Source organism: Schistocerca cancellata, chromosome 1 (genome assembly GCF_023864275.1).
Source record: "Schistocerca cancellata isolate TAMUIC-IGC-003103 chromosome 1, iqSchCanc2.1, whole genome shotgun sequence".
Lineage (NCBI taxonomy): Eukaryota > Metazoa > Arthropoda > Insecta > Orthoptera > Acrididae > Schistocerca > Schistocerca cancellata.
In genome coordinates, this window is record NC_064626.1 from 442,622,476 (window position 1) to 442,649,005 (window position 26,530).

Here is a 26,530-nt window from a genome sequence, read left to right on the forward strand (position 1 = left end):
GCCACCCCGGCCGGCGGCTCATTTGGGTACTGGGAGTAGTCTGTGTTTTCTGAGAGCTGGTTACCAGCCATCTGCTCAACCCCTTCAACGAGGATGAGGATTTTCTTTCGGAGAAAGGATGGAGAGTGAGAGACTTCCCTTAAAGGCAAGAAATTGTAAGTGCCGTCGGAGAAGAGACAGAGGAAAACACCGACGGATATGGGTACCGTAACAGGCAATTCCTGCCTAATACCTGAAGAGAAGATGAAGATAATCTTACTTTGTAGTCGATATTTTCCGCAGAAGGCCATAGTTTTTGTGTTATCAGTGTTGATATCCAAGACATGTTTCTCGGATACCACTTGTAAACTATGTCCAGAACGCTCATCGGTTTCAGATGCTATAACAGCTAAATCTTCTACATAAAGTAAATCATCTAGCTTTGTGTTCCTGTTCATTGGAATGAAGTCGTGTGGCATTTATCTCACTCTTGGATGATTTTACTTCTATGAATAATAAATAAGAGTCGTGAAAGGTCGCATCCCTGTCGTACAACTGCATGTCTTCCTTCTTGGCACTGTTTAATTTTGTTGTGCAAATTTTCATTGTAATTTGTTCCTAAACTGCCACCTAAATAAGACGCGATACCTCGGTTTGCTGACATTAAAGCAGGTGATTATTCTTATGGCTTCTGAAGAAGCCTACAGATCAGTTACTGAGTTTTTGGAACAACAGATCTACCACACAAATGATGCTCTGCTTCATCCCAACGGAAATTTTTTGATTCCACTGTTTGACGTGTGTTTAGCTGTTTCAGTTAAAATTTATGCCTGAAAGTGTTTATAGCTTTTGCGACATGCAGAGACAAATGTGTGTGTGAAATCATATTGGACTTAAATGCTAAGATCATCAGTCCCTAAGCTTACACAGTACTTAAGCTAAATTATCCTAAGGACAAACACACACCCATGCCCGTGGGAGGACTCGAACCTCCGCCGGGACCAGCCGCACAGTCCATGATTGCAGCGCCTGAGACCGCTCGGCTAATCCCGCGCGGCTCGCAGAGACAAAAATCTTCCACCTTACAACGACCATAAGTTCCGAATTGTAGCTGTAATGACTGAATTTAAATTGGGAGTCACAAGCTAAAATGTGGGCCTTAAAAATTTTTGTGTGTAGAATCCATTCACTCTAACATACTGAAATACATTAACTAAAGTGGCGCCTGTAAAATGGGACGGCTGTCCTTCACCGCCAGGTTGGAAACGTTTTAGTTTGCCTTTACTCAACGTTTATTACACCATTTTGTTTATAAGCAGACTGTGTACTGCAGAGTTCTTATAAGGACAGTGTACAATTGGAAAGAGTCCAAGGGAAGAAGGGGACTGGCTTTTGTCAGTTACATCTTGGACAGCGGTATGAACAAGCGGCAGTGACATGTTATGTTATGTTATGTTAACCGGGGACCTTGAAACGACGAAGAGGCTCCACCTCCGCCGCAGCCGCAGTGGTCCGCAACCCCACGACGATACCGCAGCCCACTTCACCCCTCCACCGCCCCACCCCGAACCCAGGGTTATTGTGCGGTACGTCCCCCGGTGGACCCCCCAGGGAACGTCTCGCACCAGTCGAATGTAACCCCTATGTTTGCGAAGTAGAGTATGGTGGTGTACACGTACGTGGATCGCCGACATAGTGTAGCTGAGGCGGAATAAGGGGAACCAGCACGCATTTGCCGAGGCAGATCGCCTAAAAACCATCCACAGAGTGGCCGGCTCACCGGACCTCGACACAAATCCGCCAGCCGGATACGTCCCGGGGACCGGCGCTCCTTCCCGCCCGGAAAGCCGTGCGTTACAACGCACGGCCAACCGGGCGGGCAGAGCAGTGAGATGAGTCACCCGCGTCGACCTTCGGACATAATGAGGCTGACAGCGGTAACCACCAGTACGTACAGCGACTTTCTGTTGCGGCGGTGGCGCCTGCTCTGCTTATGGGTTTGTGCGTCATTTCTCGCAGTTTAATCACTTAAATACCAGGTGGTTACAATTAAAGTTTACCTACTTATGAAGGTCCAGTGTGGGTTGTAATTGTGTGGCAGCGAAACTTGGTAGATTTGGTTCAAATGGCTCTGAGCACTATGGGACTTAAAGGCCTGGCCAGACAGAACCCGGCCTGCCGCTGCGACGGACGGCTCAGCGGGAGGCCGGGCCAGTTAGCGGCCAGGGACGCCATACAAGCAACGGCCGGCCGCAGCGGCTCTTGATGCATCAGCTGTTAACACTGTGGAAACGGCCGATCCCCATTATTAAGCTTGCATGCGTAGCGCGATTGTCTTGGCGTTAGACGATTTGGAAGCTTCACGAGGGACACGTTACCTTTGTGCGAGTCCTTTTTTTTTATTTTTTTTTAAGTGCAGAAATGAGTAGCTCGCACTAGCGATACGAAATGGCACCAAGAAGAGGAGATTTTGGGTGCACGACATTAGTAGCAAGAGAGAAAGCTTCGGAGAATACCATCGTCTGTGTATTGATCTAGAGTCTGACGCAGATAGGTTCTTCAAATATTTTCGTATGCGGCGGGAATGTTTCGAGGAACTGCATCGCCTGATAAAACGGTAGCACCGAGAAGTGCACAACGAACTGGAGAAAGCCAATTGATACAAGGCACAGACTAGCCATTTGTTTGAGGTAAGTTTTACCGTTTGTGGCCTCTTTGTGCTTCAAACAGAAGTCATAAATTATTCCATTTCAGTTTTGCTGTATCATATGAAAGGTTCGACGGAAGAAAGTGCTATCGCACTACGTAGTTACGAGTGGAGTGATAAATTTAAATGCAGTGTTTTCGAATACAGCAAACGATAGTAACATCTAGTTCCGCATGTCCCGCTAGAGAGAACTTTCTACTTAATAGATTGTTTTGTTTCATTGTATTTATAACATTGTCATTGTATTTAAACAAATTTCTTTGGTCGTTAACTTATATATTCGTTCTATTGGCATAATTTATTTTAATCTTTTCCAGATACTTGACTACAAGCGACAGTCACCAGAACATAGCTTTTTCTGTTCGGTTAGGTCGTTTAACAGTCTCAGAAATTGTGAAACAAGTGTGCCAGGCAATATGGACTGTTCTACAGCCCAAGTACTTACCTACTCCTACAACAGAGATGTGGAAGAAATCTGAAGAAGGATTTCTAGAAGTTTGGAGGTTTCCGAACTGCCTTGGAAGCATAGACGGAAAGCATATCAGGTTAAAATGCCCGAAGGATAGAGGATCCCAGTTCTTCTGTTACAAGCAATTCTTTTAGCTGCTTTTCCTGGCGATCGTTGATCCATACTACGAGTTTACAGTAGTTGATATTGGAAGTTATGGACGTCAGTGACAATACTCTTTCTGAGAATTCAGCTTTCCATCAAGAGTATATCGAGGGCAAAAGTATTCTACCTCCAAATCAGGATCCCGCGTGTCATACAAAAAGCTGTATTCTCTCACCTCCTCTCTAAGTCTTTCTGTGTCCATGATGCATGCACTATGAACTCTAAGACAAAAACCGCCTCACGCCGCTGCTTCCAGTGTGACAGCAGAGCAGTTGAGTGCGCCAACAGAGGCAAGCAGCCGCTGCGGCTTGCGGCGAATCTGTAATCTGTGACAACCCGGCGGCGGCCGGTGCGGCAGGCCGTATGCCGGTGCGTCAGAGCCGCACTCTGTGTGACCGCCACCATACAGTAACGAGCTATTCAACAGTGCGGCCTGCCGGCTGCGGTTCAAGGCCACAGGCCGGACGGCCAGGCCGCATTCTGTCTGGCCAGGCCTTAACATCTGAGGTCATCAGTCACATAGAACTTAGAACTGCTTAAACCTAACTAACCTAAGGACATCACACACATCTATGCCCGAAGCAGGATTCGAACCTCCGAGACCGTAGCAATCGCGCTGTTCCGGACTGAAGCGCCTAGAACCGTTTGGCCACGGCGGCCGGCCTGGTAGATAAGCTAATGTGTTAATGCGTAACCGAAGTACGCTGAATATTCTGGCCACCACGCGCAAATCTGACACTGTACAGCATGTCGTCTATGTATTTGGTGCCCATATTGAACAAATAATGTAATAACAGAATCCACATTACACCTTTCTCGCTTTTTGACCTTTCCTGCCCTCATCCCGCGTCTAATCCTTTACACATGAAAACATTGCTATACGCATTTCTTGCATTCATAGTTCAGATTCGCACCTGGTGGCCAAAATTGGAACTAATTTTCTCACCATCGTAAATCGGTTCCGCGTTAACGTGCTAGAACAGGCCTGTTTGTCGAGTTTCGCTGCCATATGATAATTACAGCCATACTGTACTTGTGTGAGTGCCTGTTATTTCATTATAACCACCCGGCACGTATTTATTTACTCAACCGAAAATGGGAATCATTTTACTGGCGAACAGGCAGCAATATCAACCATATTTGATGATGAACTTGTGTTGCCCTCTGTGGGTACAACTCCCTTCTATGGCACTCCCAGACAGATTCGCCATCCGGACCCTTTCGTGTTCCATGACTCATACGTGTGCCTTGTTAAGATGAAATAAGAGGCGAGCCAGAGTGTAGGACGGAGTACACGAATCTCACATGACCGATACTCGCAGTGAAATTCTCGCAAAGTTTTCATCCTAACTATTAGCTTTGTGTCGAAGAAAGAAGAAAAAACTTGTCTCAGCCGACGTTGTACACGTTTCTTACTCTCTTGGTACATTCGCTCAGAAGAAATTAGACGAAATACGCTTCACATTTATCCGTAATTCTCTTATCGATTCTAAAAGAAATAAGCACTGTTCCGAAAGCTAAATTTTCAGTAGGTTTATTGCACGAACGGAAGCTTTGTGTACGAAACTTAAGAATTTGAAGGTGGAAGATTTTACTAGGCAATACTCGTTTCACTGTGCACAGGAAGACTTTGTAGTAATTTAATGCCTTCTGCTGCCATGCAGCACTTATCGAACGCAGTGACTCAAGTCATAGCAACATATTCTTGATTCTGAATCTGCGGAAGTATAGCCTCGCTAAATCACTGTCTGTCCGCCCGAGCAGCTGAGTAGTCATCGAGGTTGACCGCGTTTCGGAGGATCCAGGTTCGTTCGCCGATACTGGCAGAGAATTTTCCTTCGTGAAGGAATGGAAAAGAGTGCACGTAGGCTTTGTGATACTGAGGAGCTACTCGAGCGATTAGTAGCGGCTCCAAATCACTAAAAACGGCTATGGCCTGGAGAGAGGTGTGCTGCATCCAAAGACAGAATTGGCGGGGGATTTCACGGCGGTCAGTCTAAACCGACGAGCCTGCCAGGGCCTGTGAACGAAGTTATATTTCTGCTTCAGCCTCTTACCAGCGGCGTTTCGAAATCTTGTCGTGAACGTCACGTTATCATTGGACCTTGCCTATGGACACAGGGTGTGTCGAGCCTGTTTGTCTCGTAGATAGAAGCCCACACAAATAAACCTGAACAGCTGATGACAGTAGTTTTCCAAACTACGGACCGTTAATCGCCAAATCAGCATAGCTTCTGCGGTACGTCATCTAAAAACGTACTAGTCTGCTATTTTCAGAGAAATTCATTTGATTACAGTAAAAATTGATACTTGCGGTATATAGCGATTTGGAGTAAATTTCGCTTTCACCTTCCAGCCTGAAGGCCATCATGACAGCAATATGTTTACTTTTTTTTATTTTTACTGAGCCACTACACTTCGTGCTTCATATTCCGAAATATATAAACTGTAACGCTGAACCAATCGCTTAGGAAGTATAGGCAAAGTCGTACGGCATGAACGGCTGGGAGAAGCTAAAGTACAGGCGCAGCCGCCTAATTGAAAAGGTTTTTCCTATCCTTCGCGCCCGCAGGCACCTTTTCTTCGCGAAGAATGAGCTTTGTATGGAACTGTAGCTATTAATTGCAGGTGACTGTAATAGTTGTGTGTGTGTGTGGTGTGTGTGTGTGTGTGTGTGTGTGTGTGTGTGTGTGTGTGTGCATCCGTGGTTAGTGCAGCGTCGTGTTCGTGTTGGAGCTGATGAGAGAACGGAGTGGGTAAAAGTCGGTGCCGACACACAACCTACTCCCCTCGAAGAGTACCAAATGGGCCTCCAAGCTTCTTAACATTCCCTCTGGACGGAAGGTGATCACCTTCAACAGCGTCGCGTGCCTTCGCTTCGCGAGACACTGCGCAGAGGTTTAGAGGTTTGTAACTGATTCTAGGACATCGGCTCGAATATTGGTGTGTGGGACTCAACGCCACCTTCTTGTCGCCTCTGTCGTAAAGGCAAAGGTAAAACTGTCAACAGCAAACGGCTTACCAGGGCGGTCGGCATCCAAACACTGGCCACAACCGATGGTGCTTCACTTGATATTCTGACGGGAAATCGCTTAGAATTTAACCGGCTTAGTTTATATTAATGTTGCACAAAGTAAGTTACAGTATAATCGTACCAGGAAAAGCGACAAATATTGATATAGTTCCAGTATTTTCAGAATTATACATATAAATCAAAATCTGTGACCTAAATACGTCTAGTATAGTGAGCTTCTAATATATTATTGTGCACAGTGAATTTCGTAAACTTTCTTTACATTTACCTGCTCACTATCGTCTTAATCCCGATTTCCAATGTACATTCGTGTCTACTGGCCAGAGTGCGTAATGGCATCACAGCGTTTAACGAAGTAAATTTTTTTTTAAATTTTCGAATTTTCTCCTAAACACAACCAGGAATAAGTTCCGTTCCCCATTCAGTGGAATTATTACAGTATTTTACGACATGATTATTTATATGACAGAGAAAGAGAGGTCATCGTGTGTCAACAAGTTTGATTAAGGCAAATTATGTTGACGCTTGCAGCCGTACTCGAAGCTTCATGTGCACACACACACACACACACACACACTAGCTAGTATCTTATATGACACTATGGCGCGCTGCACGGGTGAGATTCCCTCAATGAAACTGAAAGGAAGAAGCTGCTAGAGCCGACCGCAACATCCCGTACTCCGAGGTTGCGACGACATGGGCGACCACATCCTTACTCGTTATCCTTCCGTTATTCCCCGAGGATGCGCAACAACGCATAGCATTATGCAATATCCTTTCAGTTTAGTACTTTTCGCCACAAGGACAACGTGCTTAGTATGTTTTTTCGTGCTCCTGGTATACCTTACTTCCTGCTGAAGTGAATAACGACACTATCCACATTATAACCTACACTTTTGCCCCAAAGTAGGTCCAGGAAATACACAAAGGTTTTCGAAACTTTGCAAGACACTCGAGTTTTTACCTATGTAATTGGGTAATTAAGAATCAGAGTGCCTGTCGTGGACGGTGCGTGATGTGGGAGGAGGACGATGGAGTAGAATAAACGCTTAGAACGAAGTACGACGGGACCCTGACAAACTGAAAGCGAACAGTCTATGCAGAAGACAAAGATTTTCTATGAAGCGATGGATTTCATTTATAATTAAAACGGCATACTTCGTGAACTAGTAGGAGAAGAAATGCAGTACAAGTGACAGGATTACGTAATCGTGACAAACACAGTTCTGGAGATTCTAGTGGAAATAAAATGGTGCAAAAACGTTTTATAATAGCGGAGAAACTGAGAGTGCCCTTATCAAGACATGAAGATCGCCCTAAGATATTTCTGAAAATAACAGACAGCCTCTTCTATTGCGGACCTCAAAATTTTGGAGATATTTCTTGACGATTTATTCGAAGATTTTTGCAATCGGAACTGTTGTTGTTGTGGTCTTCAGTCCGAAGACTGATGTGGTGCTGTTCTCTGTGCTATTCCATCGTGTGCAAGCCTCTTCATCTCCGAATAAGTACTGCAATATATATATTTCTGAGCTGCAAGCCTTCCGGGAAAATTAAGGCTGTAGTTTCCCCTTGCTTTCAGCCGTTCGCAGTACCAGCACAGCAAGGTCGTTTTCGTTGATGTTACAAAGTCAGATCAATCATCCAGACTGTTTCCCCTGCAGCTACTGAAAAGGCTGCTGCCTCTCCTCAGGAAGCACACGTTTGTCTGGCCTCTCAATAGATACGCCTCTGTTGTGGTTGTACATACGATATGGCTGTCTGTGTCGCTAAAGCCCAGGTCACCTCACCAACGGCAAGTTCCATGGTTCATGGGTTTTGAGGAGTTGACAAGACTCCATTGATGGAGACGCCGTCATTCAGATTTCAGTTCAGGACACACAGAGGCCCCGCCATTAGTACACTTCAGGGCCGTCGGCACCCGCCGTACTGAAATAACAGGAAATACAAACTGAAAGTCTGTCTTAAAGCCAGACAGAATATATGTACGCCTTAGAAGGTCACATTTAGTTCGTTTTTCTTGGGATATTTCTTGGGATATCTAATTTATTATTATGAGCTTGATGCTAAAAGCCGATAACACGTTTTGGCTACCTATTATCCAATTACATACAATGTTCTCTCGAAAGACCACATATCGTCGATGTCGCAGGAAGTTAAACGTAATGTTCTGGATTTGTTCTCCGTGTATTCTGCAATTTCAAAGCAAGATCAGGAATTTAACGTCCTTCCGTCGACAAGGCAGTTGGAGACGGAGCACAATCCCTTTTGGTGGACAGATGCGGAAGGGAAGAGGCTGCTTCATTTTAAAGCAACCGTCGCGGCATTTAACATGAGCGAATTAGGGTATCCAAGGGAAACCTAAATCATGGACCGGAGCCGCTGCCGTACCCGAAGCGAGTCCTAAGTCCAATCCTTTAAATTCTATCTTTTCTCTATGAACGAGATCTATGGCTCTTCGCACCGTACTCTCGGTGTTTATCCTGGATGTCTCTGAGCTACATTCCACAAGTAGCCGCTCTTCAAATCGACGCCACACGAACGAAATCTCTGACCTACTCTAAACACGACGTATTGCAAATTATCTCTCCATTCCAACTGTAAACCCTAGCAAGCGGCACGATGATGAAATGTTCTGTATCTGCATGTACGCTCCTCAAGCTAATTTACGGGGTGTGGCAGTGTGTGCTTCGTGCCCACTCGTCACTTACACTAGGCAGATGGCGCGTGGGTAGAGTGACTGTTTGTAAAGCTCTGTACGACATCTAATTTCTAAAATTTTACCTTTATGGTCTTCTCGCGTAACGTAAGTTAGAGGAAATAATATACAGGTTAGTCAGAAACAGCATGAGAAGATTGTAAAAGTGTTGCAGGGGAGGTTGTCCTGAGAAATAATTTTTAAGAAAAAAATTCGATCTGATGTACCATTTCCGAGATATTTAGCATTGACGTTAGAGGATCAAGTCGTCGGGCACTGAGATTCAAGCAGCTACCAGAGACAGTGTCACAAAATGTATTGCCCGTTTTGTTTCGACAAATGGAACAAGTGTAGTTTTGGCTCACCTACCTTAAATGCATCACTTTCGAAAAGGCATATTTTAACTGGTAATGAGCATTTGAACAAGTGGTAGCTCACGGAGCACTGATGTCTGTGCGTTACTTCGCAACACGAAGTGTAATGTACTCGACTAACTTCTGAAATAGTACTGGAAGGAAATGACACCATGAATCCTGCAGGGTCTGTCCATAAATCCGTGCGTGTGCGAGGGGGTGGAGACACCTTCTGAACAGCACGTTGCAAGGCATCTCAGATACGTTCAATAATGTTCATGTCTGGGGTGTTTGGTGGCCAGCAGAAGCGTTTAAACTCAGAACAGTCTCTTTGTAGCAATTTGGAAGTGTGGGGTGTCGCATTGTCCTGCTGAAATTGCCCAACTCCGTCTAAATGTACAATGAACATGAATGGATACAGGTAATCAGACTGGATGCTGACGTATGTGTGACCTGTCAGAGTCGTATCAGTGGTCCTATATCACTCCAACTGCACACGCCCTACTCCCTTACAGAGCCTCCGCCAGATTGAACATTCGGCTACTGACATGCAGGGTCCATGGGTTTGTGAGAGTGTATCCATATCCGTACACTTTCATATGCTCGATACAATATTAAACGAGAATCGTCCGACCCGGCAATAGTGCAATTTAAGTATTAACGGGCCCAGGCAAGGTGTAAAGCATCAATGATACAAGAGTCATCAAGTATACACGAGTGGGCCTTCGGCTCCGAAAGCCCACATCGATGATGTCTCATTGAATGGTTCGCACGCTGACACTTGTTGATGGCCCAGCATTGAAATCTGCAGCAGTTTGCGAAAGGGTTGCATTAAATCATGTTGACCGATTGTCTTCAGTCCTCGTTGGTCCCGTTCTTTTAGGATCTTTTTCCGGCGCAACGATGTCGGAGATTTTTTACCGGATTCCGGATATTCACGGTACACTCGTGATACGGTCGCACGGGAAAACCCCACCTCATCGTTACCTCGGAGATGCTGTGTCCCATCGCTCGTCCGCCGTCTGTAACAGCACGTTCAAACTCACCCCAAATAACATGTCATTGTAGCAGCAGTAACCGATGTAACAACTGCGCCGGTCACTTGTCTCATACAGGCGTTGCCGATCGCAGCACCATATTCTGCCTGTTTACATAACTCTACCAGTTTCTTTGGCGCTTCAGTGTAATTTTCTTCTTAAGATTTATTTCTCAGCATAACCTCCCCTGAAACACTCTTACAAGGCTATTAGACTATTTCTGACCATTCTATATTAGTTGACTTTCTAGTAACTTATGCTTTCCAAATTTTCTAGTAGTAAACCACACCATGATGCATAACGTCGGTCCTGTGGCGTTTGCCATTGTAGCTGAATGACTTCCCTCATACTACTGTATGCTCGTAATGAACAAAGTTACAAGAAATGTTATAATCATGTTGGTTAATATTCCCCTGGAAGGAAAACGTCTTTTCCTTCATGTATTATTTTATTTTCCTTCTGGCCAAAAAGTTATTCTAGGTGGTAACGATGAAGGGGGCGAACTGTACGTATATTTGCCGTCGACATGTGTAGTTCTTGTTCTTCTTCCTTATGAGCTTCTTCGTAGTAAAATTGAAACGGAACATTGCCCTTTCCTTCTGTCACTAGAAGGACTGAGGGCCGCTAGAACATGACCAGTCTGTGTGCTTCAGACAGAATCACTCCCCTTATCTCTTAATTCTTCTAAACGTCCAGATCTTTAGGAGTACCACAGGGTTCACAACAGAGATCGATCCTTTTAATGCCTCAGCGATAACTGCATTCACAAACAGTGACTTGGTCAGTTGGGATCAATTTCAATGTGCAACGAGAAATAAATGTGTGTATATCTTTATAACTCAGCTTCACAAATTAACGTCGTTCGCTGAGTATTTAACTACCCAACACCACCGCATTCAGTTATTCCAGAAGTGCTTCGTACGTTGCTTGTGCCTCTCACGTTCGATTTCTTGCCATGTGCTTTCCATAATTCTTTTCTTAAAAGGTTTCCTGTTAATAAAGGTCCCCTTAAGTTTACCACAATTTTCTTTTCAACATCTTCGCCTGTGTTTCGTTTCAGTCGTCGCTGTGGCATTTTAAAGATTCCACGAAGCGCTTTTCTAGACCTGCAGCATCTTCCATCCCTTTCGGAGAGACACGTTCGGCTGTTTACGTAGCCGCAGGTAAGAGCAATAGACCGGGCCTCGTCTTCGATTTCCGAAGACACGGCTCGGTAAGAAGGGGCTTTTGCTATTGGCGCCAAACACAGGAGTCCCGGATTGTCAAACAGGGCGTTTCAGTTTCTCGGAGAAGCAACTCTCTTCAGCTGTTTCACCTATATAGTCACTATCCATTGTTTTCCAAGTGCTCTTGCAAAACTCTGTGCAATCCTGCATTAACAAGTCGCATACTTCGATGTATCGACGGTTCCTTCAGCGTTAGCGTACGTCATTAACACCAGAAACATTTTCCGTTGAAATGTATTAATCGTTTCTCACTTCAGTAGATGAAGTGTACGTCATAGCATGACTCAAAAGCGAAAATTTAATTCTACTAATGTTATACACATAGCAATGAAACGGGTAGCGATATTACAAGGAGAACTTCGTACACTACCACACAATGCCAAATGTGACACTAATGTGAGAACACTGAACGATCAAAGCAAGAATTGTTACAGTAAAGCATATCGTTAGAAACAGCAAAAAGTAAACAGTTACAGTAAAAACGTTAGTGCCCAAGAAGAAATGTAATAAATAAAAGTTACTTAAATTACTTACACTAAGCACTCATGGCCGCTACAGAAAACTCATTACGATGTTTTCAATGAAGTTACAGGGTCTCATTTCCTGTTCTGTCTTTTTCTGTGTATAATTTTTCCTTTTTACAGGACTCGTGAATGAGGGACAAGAGTGACAACACGTGTTTCTGTTTTACAGGGAACACTTAAGTGAGCTTCATCTGATTGTCTGGCCTCAGTGTACAACATGCTGATGCTCGACATGTCTTTCAAGGTGAGTTATAAAATCTGTTTTCATGTTTACTTGAGTTTATTGAATCTATCGTGAAGAAGAAACTGATATTTCCGTATCACCACACATCTTTTAAAATGATGTTATCAGTGTCTTTTCCGTGAAATTAGATTAAAAATGCCCAGAGATTTTAAAAAACTAGAGTAACACTGACAGAAGAAAGTCACAGCACGAAGGAGTTGTGCTACATAAACGGAAGTTGGTAGACATGTTTCTACATCTGAAAGATGATGTCCATTCAAGCATGACACAGGTCACGTAAGATTGGCGCTAGTAACGCCCAAAGGAGGACGATAAACCAGTATTAATAATTTTTCTTATGTCTTGACCGCATATTTCTTTTCCCAACAACCTTACGCGTTTCGACTTTCCGTCATTTTCAAAGGTTATAAAATACAACCAAAAACTGCTATCAGAAGGTATGAAGAGATGATACATTTCACCCTTGATACGAGATATATCTTAACGACTACAATATGGCTTCCTAGCTTATCAGTGTTATGTCAGTCATATAAAATTGGTCGTTAGATACATAATATCACGTAAAGATTCCCAATAACGATACAAGTGCAAACTACTACCAAGGGAAAATTTTGTAAGTCAGGAGGTGTAAACTGCTAGACGGCGCAGGGTATGTGGTACACGCTGCAATTTGTTTCTGTTTACAGCCACAATTTTCATCGTATAAAGCAGTGTCATCTAATCTAGATGGATATTCTGCAAATCACACTTAAGTGTCTGCCAGAGGGTTCATCGAACCACCTTCACAATTCTCTATTATTCCAATCTCGGATAGCGTTCGGAAAGAACGAACACGTATATCTTTCCGTACGAGATCTTATTTTCCTTGTTTTTTCATGGTGATCGTTTCTTTCTATGTAGGTCGGCGTCAAAAAAATGTTTTCACATACGCAGGAGAAAGTGGGTGATTGGAATTTCGTGAGAAGATTCCGCCGCAACGGAAAAGCCTTTGTTTTAATGATGTCCACCCCAAACCTTGTATCATTTCACTGACACTCTCTCTCCTATTTCGCAATAATACAATACGTGCTGCCCTTCTTTGAACTTTTTCGATGTACTCCGTCAGACCTACCCGGTAAGGATGCCACACGGCGCAGCAGTATTCTAAAAGAGGAGGGACAAGCGTTGTGTAGGGAGTCTCCTTAGTAGACCTGTTACATTTTCTAAGTGTCCTGCCAATAAATAGCAGTGTTTGGTTAGCCTTCCCCACAACATTTTCTACGTGTTCCTTCCAATTTAAGTTGTTCGTAATTGTAATTCCTAGGTATTTAGTTAAATTTACGGCCTTTAGATTTGATTTATAGTGTAACCAAAATTTAACGGATTCCTTTTAGCACTCATGTGGATGACTTCATTTTTCGTTATTTAGGGTCAATTTCCAATTTTCGCACAATACAGAAATCTTTTCTAAATCTTTTTGCAATTTGTTTGGATCTTTTGATGATTTCACTAGACGATATACGACAGCGTAATCTGCAAACAACCTAAGACGGCTGCTCAGATTATCTTCCAAATCGTTTATGTAGGGTGTTACAAAAAGGTACGGCCAAACTTTCAGGAAACATTCCTCACACACAAATAAAGAAAAGATGTTATGTGGACATGTGTCCGGAAACGCTTAATTTCCATGTTAGAGCTCATTTTAGTTTCGTCAGTATTTACTTCCACCTACGCTCAGTGGAGCACGTTATCATGATTTCATACGGGATACTCTACCTGTGCTGCTAGAACATGTGCCTTTACAACTACGACACAATATGTGGTTCATGCACGATGAAGCTCCTGCACATTTCAGTCGAAGTCTTCGTACGCTTCTCAACAACAGATTCGGTGACCGATGGATTGGTAGAGGCGGACTGATTCCATGGCCTCCACGCTCTCCTGACCTCAACCCTCTTGACTTTCATTTATAGGGGCATTTGAAAGCTCTTGTCTATGCAACCCAGGTACCAAATGTAGAGACTCTTCGTGCTCGGATTGTGGACGGCAGTGATACAATAAGCCATTCTCCAGGGCTGCATCAGGCATCAGGGATTCCATGCGACGGAGGGTGTATGCATGTATCCACGCTAACGGAGGACATTTTGAAGATTTCCTGTAACAAAGTGTTTGAAGTCACGCTGGTACGTTCTGTTGCTGTGTGTTTCCATTCCATGATTAATGTGATTTGAAGAGAAGTAATAAAATGAGCTCTAACATGGAAAGTAAGCGTTTCCGGACACATGTCCACATAAATATTTTCTTTCTTTGTGTGTGAGGAATGTTTCCTGAAAGTTTGGCCGTACCTTTTTGTAACTCCCTGTATAGATAAGCAACAGCGAAGTGCCTATAACACTACCTTGGGGAACGCGAGAAGTTTCTCCTTTTTTCTCGTTGCTTTCCGTGAATTACTACAAACTGTGGCCTATCTGACGGGAAATCGCAAATCGAGTCACATAGCTGACACGATATTCCATAAGCAAGCAGTTTGTGTGGTACAGTGGCGAAAGCTTTCCGGAAATCCAGAAATACGAAATCATCGGTAAACATGTAAATCTCTTTACAATGTTTTACACGAACAATTTTTTTTTTAAATTATTGCCATGAAAGAGCGCGGTGATTGGCATTGAGGCCAACTGCCTGTTAACTAACAAATCTTATGGTTTTTACAGCTTACAGCACATAAAACACTATCATCAGTGAAAGTATGCCAATAAAATTTAAACTCATAGAGATTACTAGAGGATTGGAAGGGAACTGGTTAAAGCTGGCGTACTTAAGGTAACGTACCTAAGCTCTTTCGTGGTTGTATGCCCAGAATACTGTTTTCCATTAATAATAACATTGCAGACGATCACGACGCAGTTAAAGAAGGGGGCGAGCGGAACAGTGGTACACTACATAAATCTTGACATATTAATAATGAGTAAGAGGTAATACCTCATGATAGAAAGTGAGAGGCAATGATAGAAAGTGAAAGGTAATAACTAATCTGTAGCGAACTGAAATGTAAGGCACGCAGCTGGCTGCACCCAGTAGAAGTTCTGATGCAGTCCACAGATGAAGCTGAAGATGACGGTGTAAACGCGTCGTGGAAGAATGTAGTTGATTGACGCCGATAACTATTTCAATTTATCACCTGTACGATAAAATATTTCGATAGGGTAGTCTAACACGGACAAAATGAGAGGAACACCACATTTTTACACTTAACATACCAACGATGGCAAGCGTCTGCCCTTTGCACTTTGGGATGTTTATGATTTATGGAGAGTCGAAGTAGATACAAAAGCGTGTGCGGCACGAATCCAGTCCATAGCAGATGAAGTCGACCTGTCCTCGCAGACACCATGGCACCCTTAGTACTACGATGTGGCTTTCCAGATCGTCACCGAATCGCCGCCATATTTCACTCTTGGGACGTAAACTCAACTATAAATAGGAAACAATGTGAAACAAGACTAACCCGATCAAATGACTTTTTTCCTTTCCTGTAGAGTCCAGGTATTAAGGCTTCGGCACCAAGTTTTCCTGTAACGAGCATTTGCATCACAGATGAGTGGTTTTGGAATTCCAGCTCAATTTGCAATTTCCTGATTATGGAGTTCACTTCTTGTTATTTTGGTGCTGAAAAGGTTTGCGAGTGCGACATTCAGTTCTGCAGACACTTTGGCAGTTGTCATCCTGCTGTTTTCTGTCAGGTCCTCTTTAGCAACTGTCTCTCACGACCACTGAACATACACTTTCGTCCGCGTTGTGACTTAGCAGGAGATGTTTCTGCACTTTTGCTGGATGTGGCATAAATCTCCGATAAGGTGGCAGTTTAAACGTCAAACACTTCAGCTTTCTTGGTTGAGGAAGTTCCCACCATACTTGTCTAAGTTAGAATTAACTTACCTTCGACGTAATCCACTCACAACAATGCACTGTACTAACCGCGACTGACACTTGCAACGTATTGAGGACATTGGTGGTCATATACAACAGTACAACCTGCAGGGTTGGCTATCATCTGTATTTATGTTCAAGCATGCATTTTTCGCAGTGTTTCCATACTTTTGTCCAGACGCTCTATCTCCTTCGTTGATGTTATGCTCTGCCAATGCAGGCATCTCGATTTGGCCAAGGCAAATACTTCTCAAATGTTGTGAACAGCGTCGCGGTATGGATCGCTGCGTATGGCCAATGTCTTGCATAGCACACTCATAACTGATGCTGTAGACTCCAGGAAGCCCTGGCTCCAAATGGTCTTTGACTGTCTCAAGCATATTATTGACCATAACCGTTGAGTGGAAAACGGTTGTTATGTTATGTTACCTATTATGTTGGCAGTCTTGGCTGTATGTCAAAATTGAGCCAGGAAGGTAGCTAGGTTAATGCAAAGAAGCACAATCTGAACTATGACCCCCTCTGACAGATGTATAAGATAGGCCAGAGAGACAGTCGAACTCAGGCTTTTGCTATCCGCGAACGACTTAGTTTCTCCTGCAGATTTTGTTGCAGTTTTAGATAGAATGACAAGATTTCCCCCACTGGAAAATATTTATAGCAAGAGGTATTACGTACAAGTTACTAATAGGAATTCCTGCTATAATGAAGTGGATCCAATATCTGTTGAAGACTGTCCACATCCACATTGTTTATCATATCAAATATGTTCAGAGAGTTTAACCGAATCTCAGCCTCGTATTAACTCCCCCTGCAAGCGACTGAGCAGAATGTTTTATGGGACTGAATAAACCTCCTAGATAGAACTATGAATACGTCGCCTAATTTGATCCGGGTGGTGTAGTTCAGAGAACGTCAATCCACAGCAACTATATAAAACAATCCCGAATAATAAACGTGGAAGTTTGTGGAAGCCAGTTTTCTGTTAACAAAGATTTAAGGTACGGCAGTTGCTTATCGTCAAAACTGTACAGCTTGTATATCAAACGTGTCACGAAGGAAGCGAAGAGAAATTAAAGATGAAGAATAAAAGTGCGGTGGTAATTTGCGATTTGGTTCTGGCAGAAATAGAGCGGAATAGAAGAACTGTTGAGTATGTTGGACATCAGAAATAGAAAAACTGATTACCATCAATAACGAGAAAAACATAATAGTAGTGGGGAAATACTGCTAGATGGAAAGTGAGTTTACACTGTGTGATAGGTTTAAGGAAGATATTAAAAGCAGATTTCCACAAGTGAAAAATACCTACTTCGAACAAAACTACCAATAATATAACGTGTTACAGAGGAACCTGAATGTATATATCTGATGCACTGAACTGTGTCGCAAAGGAATGTCGACCGTGGGAAAAAAAAAAGAAACTGCCAGGGTCAATACTTCTATCATAAAGGTATTGAATACATTATGGGAGTGGCAGTGATCATTCTCTTACAAATATTTACTATTAAAAACAGTCTTGATCACGATTTATTTATCAAGGTGACCGGTTTCGACCACTGCTGTGGTCATCTTCAGACCATTGAGTAGGAACCTCTTTCTGTTGGAGAATCACTCCAATAGAAAGAGGTTTCTGCTCAATGGTCTGAAGATGACCACAGTAGTGGTCGAAACCGGTCACCTTGATAAATAAATCGTGATCAAGACGGTTTTTAATAGTAAATATAAAGGTACTGGTTTCTGTAATTATGCCTCCGGCTCGTTTCTTTTTGAACGCTCCTGATACATTAATCCACGGCCAAAGTCCCTCAAACATCCAAGCAGAAGAATGGACATACAAAAACAATAATAATTCTCCGATGGTGGACAATGGCACTGAGCACTATGCAACTTAACTTCTGAGGTCATCAGTCCCCTACAACTTAGAACTAATTAAACCTAACTAACCTAAGGACATCACACACATCCATGCCCGAGGCAGGATTCGAACCTGCGACCGTAGCGGTTGCTCGGCTCCAGACTGTAGCGCCAAGAACCGCGCGGCCACTCCGGCCGGCAAATGGTGGACACAAAAGGATAATTACAGTCGATGGGGAAACGTTGTCGTTTCAGAAATTTTATACGGCTGCGGTACCTGACAGAAGGGAAGCATATCTGAGAGTTTGAAAATGTGACTGACTTATGTTAGTACAATTTTTAAACGCCCATTTAAGAGATCGAATATTGTACTGACACACATTACTTGGATGCGGAAGTGGAATCTTGAAGTCACGCAGCAGGTGGTACTCTCTCTCTGACAGTGAAGCTGGTAGGCCAGTGATTTCGACGGCTCGGGCACAGCAGTCCCTCGGGGTCGCCACGGCGGCGTCCTCCTCGCCGCACAGTGCGTACGTACGCGGCGGAACAATTTCCGGCGTGACGTCACCGCCCAGTGCGTGGGCGCGCCGACAGCGGCACGTTCAGCCGCTCGGGCAGCTTCCGGCCGCTTCATCACGCTCACACTCCTTCCTGCTGCCCGCCGGCACTCTAATTCGTCGCTCCGCCAGAGCGAGGTGGCGTGGCTCTCTCACAGCCTCTGCTCGTGGTCAACGTTGTTAAAAGCAAGTGCCGCTGCTCGGTCAATGTGCGCTGCATAACAATACGTGTGAACTGAGTAAACAGCCTCAGATCACGTGTTTAAGTCGACATTACCGACGACGTCTGAGCTCCTGTAAAGATACTGAACTACTGTGAAGAATCTGAGCTTGTGGCGGTCGTGTTCAGCGTCATTATATTAGAAAAAAAAGAAGAAAAAACGGCAACCTGGAATCACCAGAGACTGTATAACGAAGTATTTAGTCACAAAAAAGCGGTTTTACAGCCTCAGTGGCTCAGTGGCTAGTGTCGTTGCCTTCAGTGCGGAAGAATGTAGGTTTCATTCATGGTAACTCCTCCAGTTTTTGCTAAGTTAGGTGGCTGTAACACGGCTTCCACTCGCTCTCGAAAGGCCAGATGGGGAGCTGCTTGATTAAAGAAGCAGCAGCATCACCAGGACTCATCTACAGGGAATAACAGCTGGAGGGGTTGGCGACAAATTGGCCACATGTCCTGCTATCAAAGATCGCTCCTCGTGCTGCTTTGTAGGCGGCAGTCGTTTAGCCGTAACAGGACTAAAGCTTAATCCATGAGTGGTGTAGTTTCGGTCGAGTAACTACGTTCAGCTCGTGCAGTACTACTGTATTAAGCTTAAGGAATGCTCCGTAGGGTCAAAGAAATAACTCAATATATATATTCCCATACAGTGGAGACAAACGCTATATGATCAAAAGTATCCGGACACCTGGCTGAAAATGATTTACAAAATGGCTCTGAGCACTATGGGACTTAACATCTGAGGTCATCAGTCCCCTAGAACTTAGAACTACTTAAACCTAACTAACCTACAGACATCACATACGTCCATGCCCCAAGCAGGATTCGAACCTGCAACCGTAGCAGTCGCGCGCTTCCGGACTGAAGCGCCTAGAACCGCTAATGATTTACAAGTTCGTGGCGCCCTCCATCGGTAATGCTGGAATTCATTATGGTGTTGGCCCACCCTTAGCCTGGATGACAGCTTCCACTGTAGTAGGCATACGTTCAACCAGATGCTGGAAGGTTTCTTGGGGAATGGCAGCCCATTCTTCACGGTGTGCTGGACTGAGGAGAGGTATCGATGTCGGTCGGTGAGGCCTGGCACGAAGCCAGGGTTGCGAAACATCCCAAAGGTGTTCTATAGGATTCAGGTCAGGACTCTTCGCAGGCCAGTCCATTACAGGGATGTTATTGTCATGTAACCGCTCTACCACAGGCCGTGCATTACGAACAGGTGCTCGATCGTGTTGAAAGATGCAATCGAAATCTCCGAATTTCTCTTCAACAATGGGAAGCACGAAGATGCTTACAACATCAAAGTAGGCCTGTGCTGTGATAATGAGACGCAAAACAACAAGAGGTGCAAGTTCCCTTAATGAAAAACACGACCACACCATAACACCACCGCCTCCGAATTTTACTGTTGGCACTCCACAAGCTGGCGTTCGCCATACCCACACCGTGCCATCCGATCGCCACAATCTGTACCGTGATTCGCCACTACACACAACTTTTTTCCACTGTTCAGTCGTCCGTTGTCTACGCTCCTGGAACCAAGCGAGGCGTCGTTTGGCATTTGCCGGTGTGATGTTTGGCTTATGAGCAGCCGCTCGACCAAGTTTTCTCACCTCCCGCCTAACTGTCATAGTACTTGCAGTGGATCCTGATTCAGTTTGGAATTCCTGTGTGACAGTCTGGATAGATGTCTGCCTATTACACATTATTACCCTCTTCAACTGTCGGCCGTCTCTGTCAGTCAGCAGACGAGATCAGCCTGTACGGTTTCGTGCTGTACATGTCGCTTCACGTTTCACTTCACTATTACATCGGAAACAGTGGATCTAGGGATGTTTAGGAGTGTGGAAATCTCGGGTACAGATTTAAGAGGTAAGTGACACCCAATCACCGGACCACGTTCGAAGTCCGTGAGTTCCGTGGGGCGCTCATATGGAGTGCATGGCAGAAGGTGGCAGCAAAATGCAATTAATATGAGAAACGTATGTTTTTGCGGGTATCCGGATACTTTTGATCACATAACGTATGTCTTCCATGTACAGGGATATATATAATGAATATACGAGTGCAGGTTGTAGACACAGGGAAGACGACGTATGGAAGTTTGGTTCTGCCAACGAAGCGTGCTCGGGTAGGCGAAGTGGTTAAGTGGAGAGCTCACTAACGGGGGAAATCTGAGTTCGAGTTCCAGTTCGGCACAAATTTTCAATGTCATCATTCCATTATACACTTCTAGATTGTCCACATTCGCAACTTCAAAGTCTGTATTGGCTTTTTGCAAAGAAGCATTCTGAGATTCGCAGGAAATATGAGAATCCTAAGACTCCATTACTGGAGGAGTATTTGTACACGGTTTTTCTATACCGTAAGTGCACTTCCGTAATACAGGGTGTCCGAAAAGTCTTTCCCTGATTACACAAATTGATAACTCAGGCTAGAAGTAAGATACAAATATGAAACTGGTGTTTAATTGTATACAAACTATCAAAGTTTTTTTCACACATCAGTAAACTTCCACATGAGCACCTGTGGTAGCACGTAGTACATCTAGGCGATATTCAGTTTCCGTCCACACATTAGCCAACATCACTGGAGGGATCGATTCAACGACTGCGGTTATCCGTTGCCGCAGGGTATCAAGATCTTTACACGTGTTCAGTAGACCTCGTCCTTGACATAACCTTATAAAAAGAAGTCTAATGGTGTTATGTCAGGAGAGCGTAGAGGCCAAACCGTTGGCCCATCACGACCAATCCATCGACCAGGAAAGGTCATATCGAGATAGGCACGGACGTCCAAAACCCCAATGAGGCGGTGCACCGTCTTGCTGAAACAAGTCATCGGGGTGATACTGAAGCAGCTGAGGAACAGCATACAGTTGCAACATGTCCAGATACACTGCAGATGTGATGGTAGTCTCAGCCAAGCAGAATGGCCCAATAATTCGATCGTGCAATACGCGCACCAAACATTCACCTTTGGACTGCCTCTGGTGCACTCCATGACCTCGCCAGAGGGTTGTGAACCCCAAATGCGCACATTATGGCGTTTCACTACTCCACTGACAAAAAAGGTCGCTTCTTCGGAAAAGGCAATTCGTCTGAGATAACCATCATCGTCCTCAATACGTGATAGCATTTCGACCGCAAAGTCATATCGATGTGTACTGTCATTGGACAACAAGTCCTGAACGATTTGCACTTTGTATGCACGAAACAATCAACGTTTGTGTAAAATGTCATGGAGGGAGCTATTTGGCATCTGTAATTCGCGTGAGGCCTTGCGCACCGATTTCTTCGGACTTCGCAGAAAAGACTGCCTTACAGCTTCCACCCTGTCTGCTGAGGTTCTTGGTCGATTCGCACCTTGCGGCGCCACTGTAAGTCACCGGTTGCCTTTGTTGCAACTGTGGTGGGGCACTTTAAATGAATCATTAACTGAACATCTTAATATGACAGTATATGTTTGACAAAAGTAGATCATTGCCCTCCACAACAATGCTAAAGGAATTTGTCAGACTACAAAATTAAACATGGATCTCAATGAACTTAATTTATTACATGTAAATGCAAAAGATATGTTTCAACAGTCATTGAAAGTAATAAATCAATGCCTTGGAATGTGGTTCAAAAGAATGCGTATTTGGCTAAAGCATTTACATTCGTGGAAGTCATACAGTGATTGAGGAAATGTTAGTGCGTAGAGAGAGAACATACTACAGTAGGATTTGACTGTTCACCTGTACCAGAGTTAATACGTGTTGAACCTCTAACTGCAAACAAGTCTTTGATATGAAGATTATAATTACTGAACATTGTTGAAAATGAAATGATTTTTCCTATAGATCACCTTGTTCGTGCACCTGCAGCTCATCGTACTCATAATCTGCAGCTGGCAGCTAAAGTGGTTGCAGAATATGTCGTTGGGTCTTTACCAACAAGTACTCTCCTTCTGCCTCTAAGTTCAACTATATTCCAATGCGAGACTCAGTAAGTCGTCAAGAAGTGTAATCTGCCCATGGGGAACCATGCCAGAGAAGAATACTGCATGTCAAGTCTCCAGCCCAAGAGGTTTCCGCAGTGCGCTTCCGACGAGGAAGTCTGTTCTCTGCACCCTTCAGCGTCACGCAATTTTAATTCACTGAATCAAAATATTGTAAGTGCCAATCAGTAAGATCTTATAAGAAGCTAGTCTCCCTCCTTTACTCGCATTTCAGTTGATTAATCAGTTACAGAATTCATTAGACTTGCGCTCCAGAAAGTGTCATTCTCATCCCCCCCCCCTCTATCTCTGTCTACGTTCTTGTACTGCCCGTAATGGCTTCTAAAGTGCCTTCGTGAATTGGTGGTAGCTATTTTTACGTTTCTGAAACGCCCTGGTAAACCCGCAGGACAGGACAGGTAGTTTAAATTGTGGAAAGGGGCCAAAATAAGGGGCTGTCAGTTACACTCGAACGTACAACTCTATTATTTGATCAAAGAATACAAGAGACCCCCCCCCCCCCGCCAAAAAAAAAAAAAATTCTTAAACACACAGCTTTAATCTTTGGGATTTAATTACCGACTGAAAGCCACTTTAATTTAACAACAGCTGAAGGCCAATAACTTAAAACGCAAGCATAATCAGAAATTTAAAAGACAAGCCTTATCTTACAACAGTTCTTCATTTAGGCTGAAGGCCCAAAGAATCTGAGATTTTCAGAGCAAACAGTTTGACTGCAAAATCACACTTAAGGCTAAACAACATTAAATTAAAAAAAAAAACAAAGGTCTTACGTATAACAGTTCTTAATAAGGCAAAACTCAACCAAAACAGAAATTTCAAAGACAAAGTCTTATCTTAAAACATTTCTTTACTTAGGCTGAAGGCCCAATGTATCAGACACTTCAAGAGCAAATAAGTTAAATTCAAATAGGATGAAGGTCTAAGACTTAAAACTCCATAAAATTAGTTTTTTTTAAATACCAAAGCCTTACGTGAAACAGTTCTGTAATTTAGGCTGAAGGCCTTAAGAGCAAAACAACTCAAACTCAAACTCAAAATCGGATGAAGGCCCAACACTTAAAATGCCATGGGTCTCACGTGAAACAGTTCTTTAAATTAGCCCTAAGGCTTAATGAATCTTACGACTTAAGGGCAAAACAATCTTGATTTTCATAAAAAATCGGCTAGAAACCATACAAGTACAAACAACAAAAACACATAAAAAAGGCAGTGCATCCAAGTGTGCACAGATGTTCGACGATCGGCCTGGAATTCAAACACTACGCTCGCTTAGGTGAAACACGCAGTGGGGCCAACCATTCACGATCCGACGACAACCCAACCAACCGACAGTCAACGGACCCACCGACAAGATAACTTCCACTTCACCCGACCAGGGCACAACAGAGAGTTCAATGGAACAACGTGGAAGATATTGTCGCCCACAACCACTGTCAAACTACACACTAGAGTGCTGCAACGCTCCATGTTTGACCGGTCACGGCTCGCCTGTTGACGGGGGGACCGAGCCGCTCGTGTCCGGCCCCACACGACTCGGCTCGGTCACGTACTCGCCCCATGTCTGATGTCCGGATTCCGGACACGCGGATAACCGAGCATGACCGGTCACCGCTGACGTCTCACCTCGCCTCGCCACGGCTCGCTGCTCTGTACTGTACTGTGCAAATCCAACGCCTCTCTCTCTCTCTCTTTCTTTTAATACAAAAGTAACGTTTCCAAGAACGGGTACGTTACACAGCTAAGTTCATAGAGCACTTTCTTTTATAATATTTACTCCCGTCTTCCTAACGTCCGGGAATTTTGTTGTAAATAAAATATTGATCAGAAGAGACCAATCTGTGTTAATGTAATGAGATGTAAGCGTCAAATAGTGCACCTGATTATGCGGATCAGTCCACATATCAACTATCGCAGCACATGTTTTATTAATAACTTCCGCAATAACAGAAGGCATTATACTGTTTCGTATTGCATCAGCTTGTTCTTTGACATGTCTGCTTATAGTAGAGGGATGTGGCATGACATCTGCCACGTTAACTTTTCCGTAATGCGCACCTAGATGTATTAATTCTTGGCCTAGTTCTCTGAAGCCTTCACCGCTAACACCATTAAAAGGTCTCATATCATTAGAACACATTGCAACACACTTTGCTGTAATACTATTTTTTATTACTGCCGGTATTCCTGAAGGAGCTGTATCTTTGTGAGGTTTCTTGAAACTGTGTTTATTTAAAAGAGTGGTTCCCGATTGAAAACACAATAATGTGGAGCAGTTTATGCACGATACGTATCCAGTAGACGCACTGTTTTCGTCTACAACCACCAAAAATATGCTCCGTACTTGGCTTTTTAGACCTTCCCGTCTCTTCAATGTGTAAACATCGATTTCAATCTTACGTCTTACTGCACTGGTTTCCTCGCACTGCATGATTGCAGAGAGACTGAGAGACACACCACAAATGAGAAGCCCGTACTGGCAGCAGTCTCACACTGATAATGACACATGTGATGTGTTTGAAGTTACGTGCTACGTATTCGGTCACGGCTTCTATGCTCGGTCACTAGAACTAGTGCGGGTAGCCTATCTAGTTAGGGTGTGCTCGCCCCATCTCGTATTTTGTGCTCGCTTACTCGGTCATGCAGGACTCTACTACACACCATGCTGGACAGCAAAAACAAGATGAGGAAACTTCACTGCCTGAAATTTACGTCAACGGCCAGGGCAGGTAACCGGAACGTTAACGGCCACAAGGCAGAAGATTCTGCTGGTGCACTTCAATTGAAATAACCAAATACAGTGAAACTACAGGAGTGTGGCTAGAATTTTCCAACTTGAAAACCACGTTGCTGCTCGCGGGAATATCCCAACGGCCGAGAACGAACTCCACAATGTGAACAGTCTTGACTTGCTGGTAGATTAAATCAGAACTCAACTTCCGTGTCCAGGATCGGTGAGCCACGGACCTCGTAGCAAGGCGAACAGCCCCTTACACGCCGACACCGCGTAGAGATAGCAGTAGCCCTGGCCGAACTACGTCCCGGAAACGGTGAAAGGACCAAATAAACGTCGGCTGATGAGACGGCCAACCGAACGACAAACCACCGGTCGACCCGCTCCAATCTCCCTCCGTCGGACAGTTCATGTGCGTCGCCAGCGGGCGGCGAGCACTGGCTGTCGGCGCCTCACCGGCGCCCCGTCCCCGACTTCACTGCTGCTGCGTCCCGACTGCACTGCTGGTCCGTCTCCAACTGACTGCCAGACACACGACGACCCGGAAATACTATCGTTCGCTCCAGAGATGGTACGACAGTGCAGTTATCGATACGCGCTGCTGCTGCTGCTGCTGCCGCTGACGGGCAAGTAAGTCAGGAAGTTAGTGACGCCAGTAAGTGGAATAAGAAAACGAGGCGACAGTACCGTAATAATAAAAATAATAATGAGCGTATGGCATTGGTGGCCGGGAGACCACTTGTGGGGCGGTTCGGCCGCCGCTCCACAAGTTCTTTAACGCCACTACGGCGACTTGCGAGTGAATGAGGATGAAATGGTGATGAAAGACACACAACACCCAGTCA

At 44.3% G+C, this 26,530-nt stretch overlaps 1 protein-coding gene across 1 annotated transcript in view; it reads left to right on the forward strand.

Moving 5' to 3' along the window:
• The window catches only part of LOC126161615 (insulin-like growth factor-binding protein complex acid labile subunit), a 68,780-nt gene that overhangs the window by 18,072 nt on the left and 24,178 nt on the right, over nucleotides 1-26,530 (forward strand). The window contains exon 2 of the mRNA XM_049917573.1: nucleotides 12,341-12,415. Coding sequence (XP_049773530.1) covers nucleotides 12,389-12,415 — 27 coding nt within the window. The 5' untranslated portion in view covers nucleotides 12,341-12,388. The remainder of the gene's footprint in view (nucleotides 1-12,340; nucleotides 12,416-26,530) is intronic.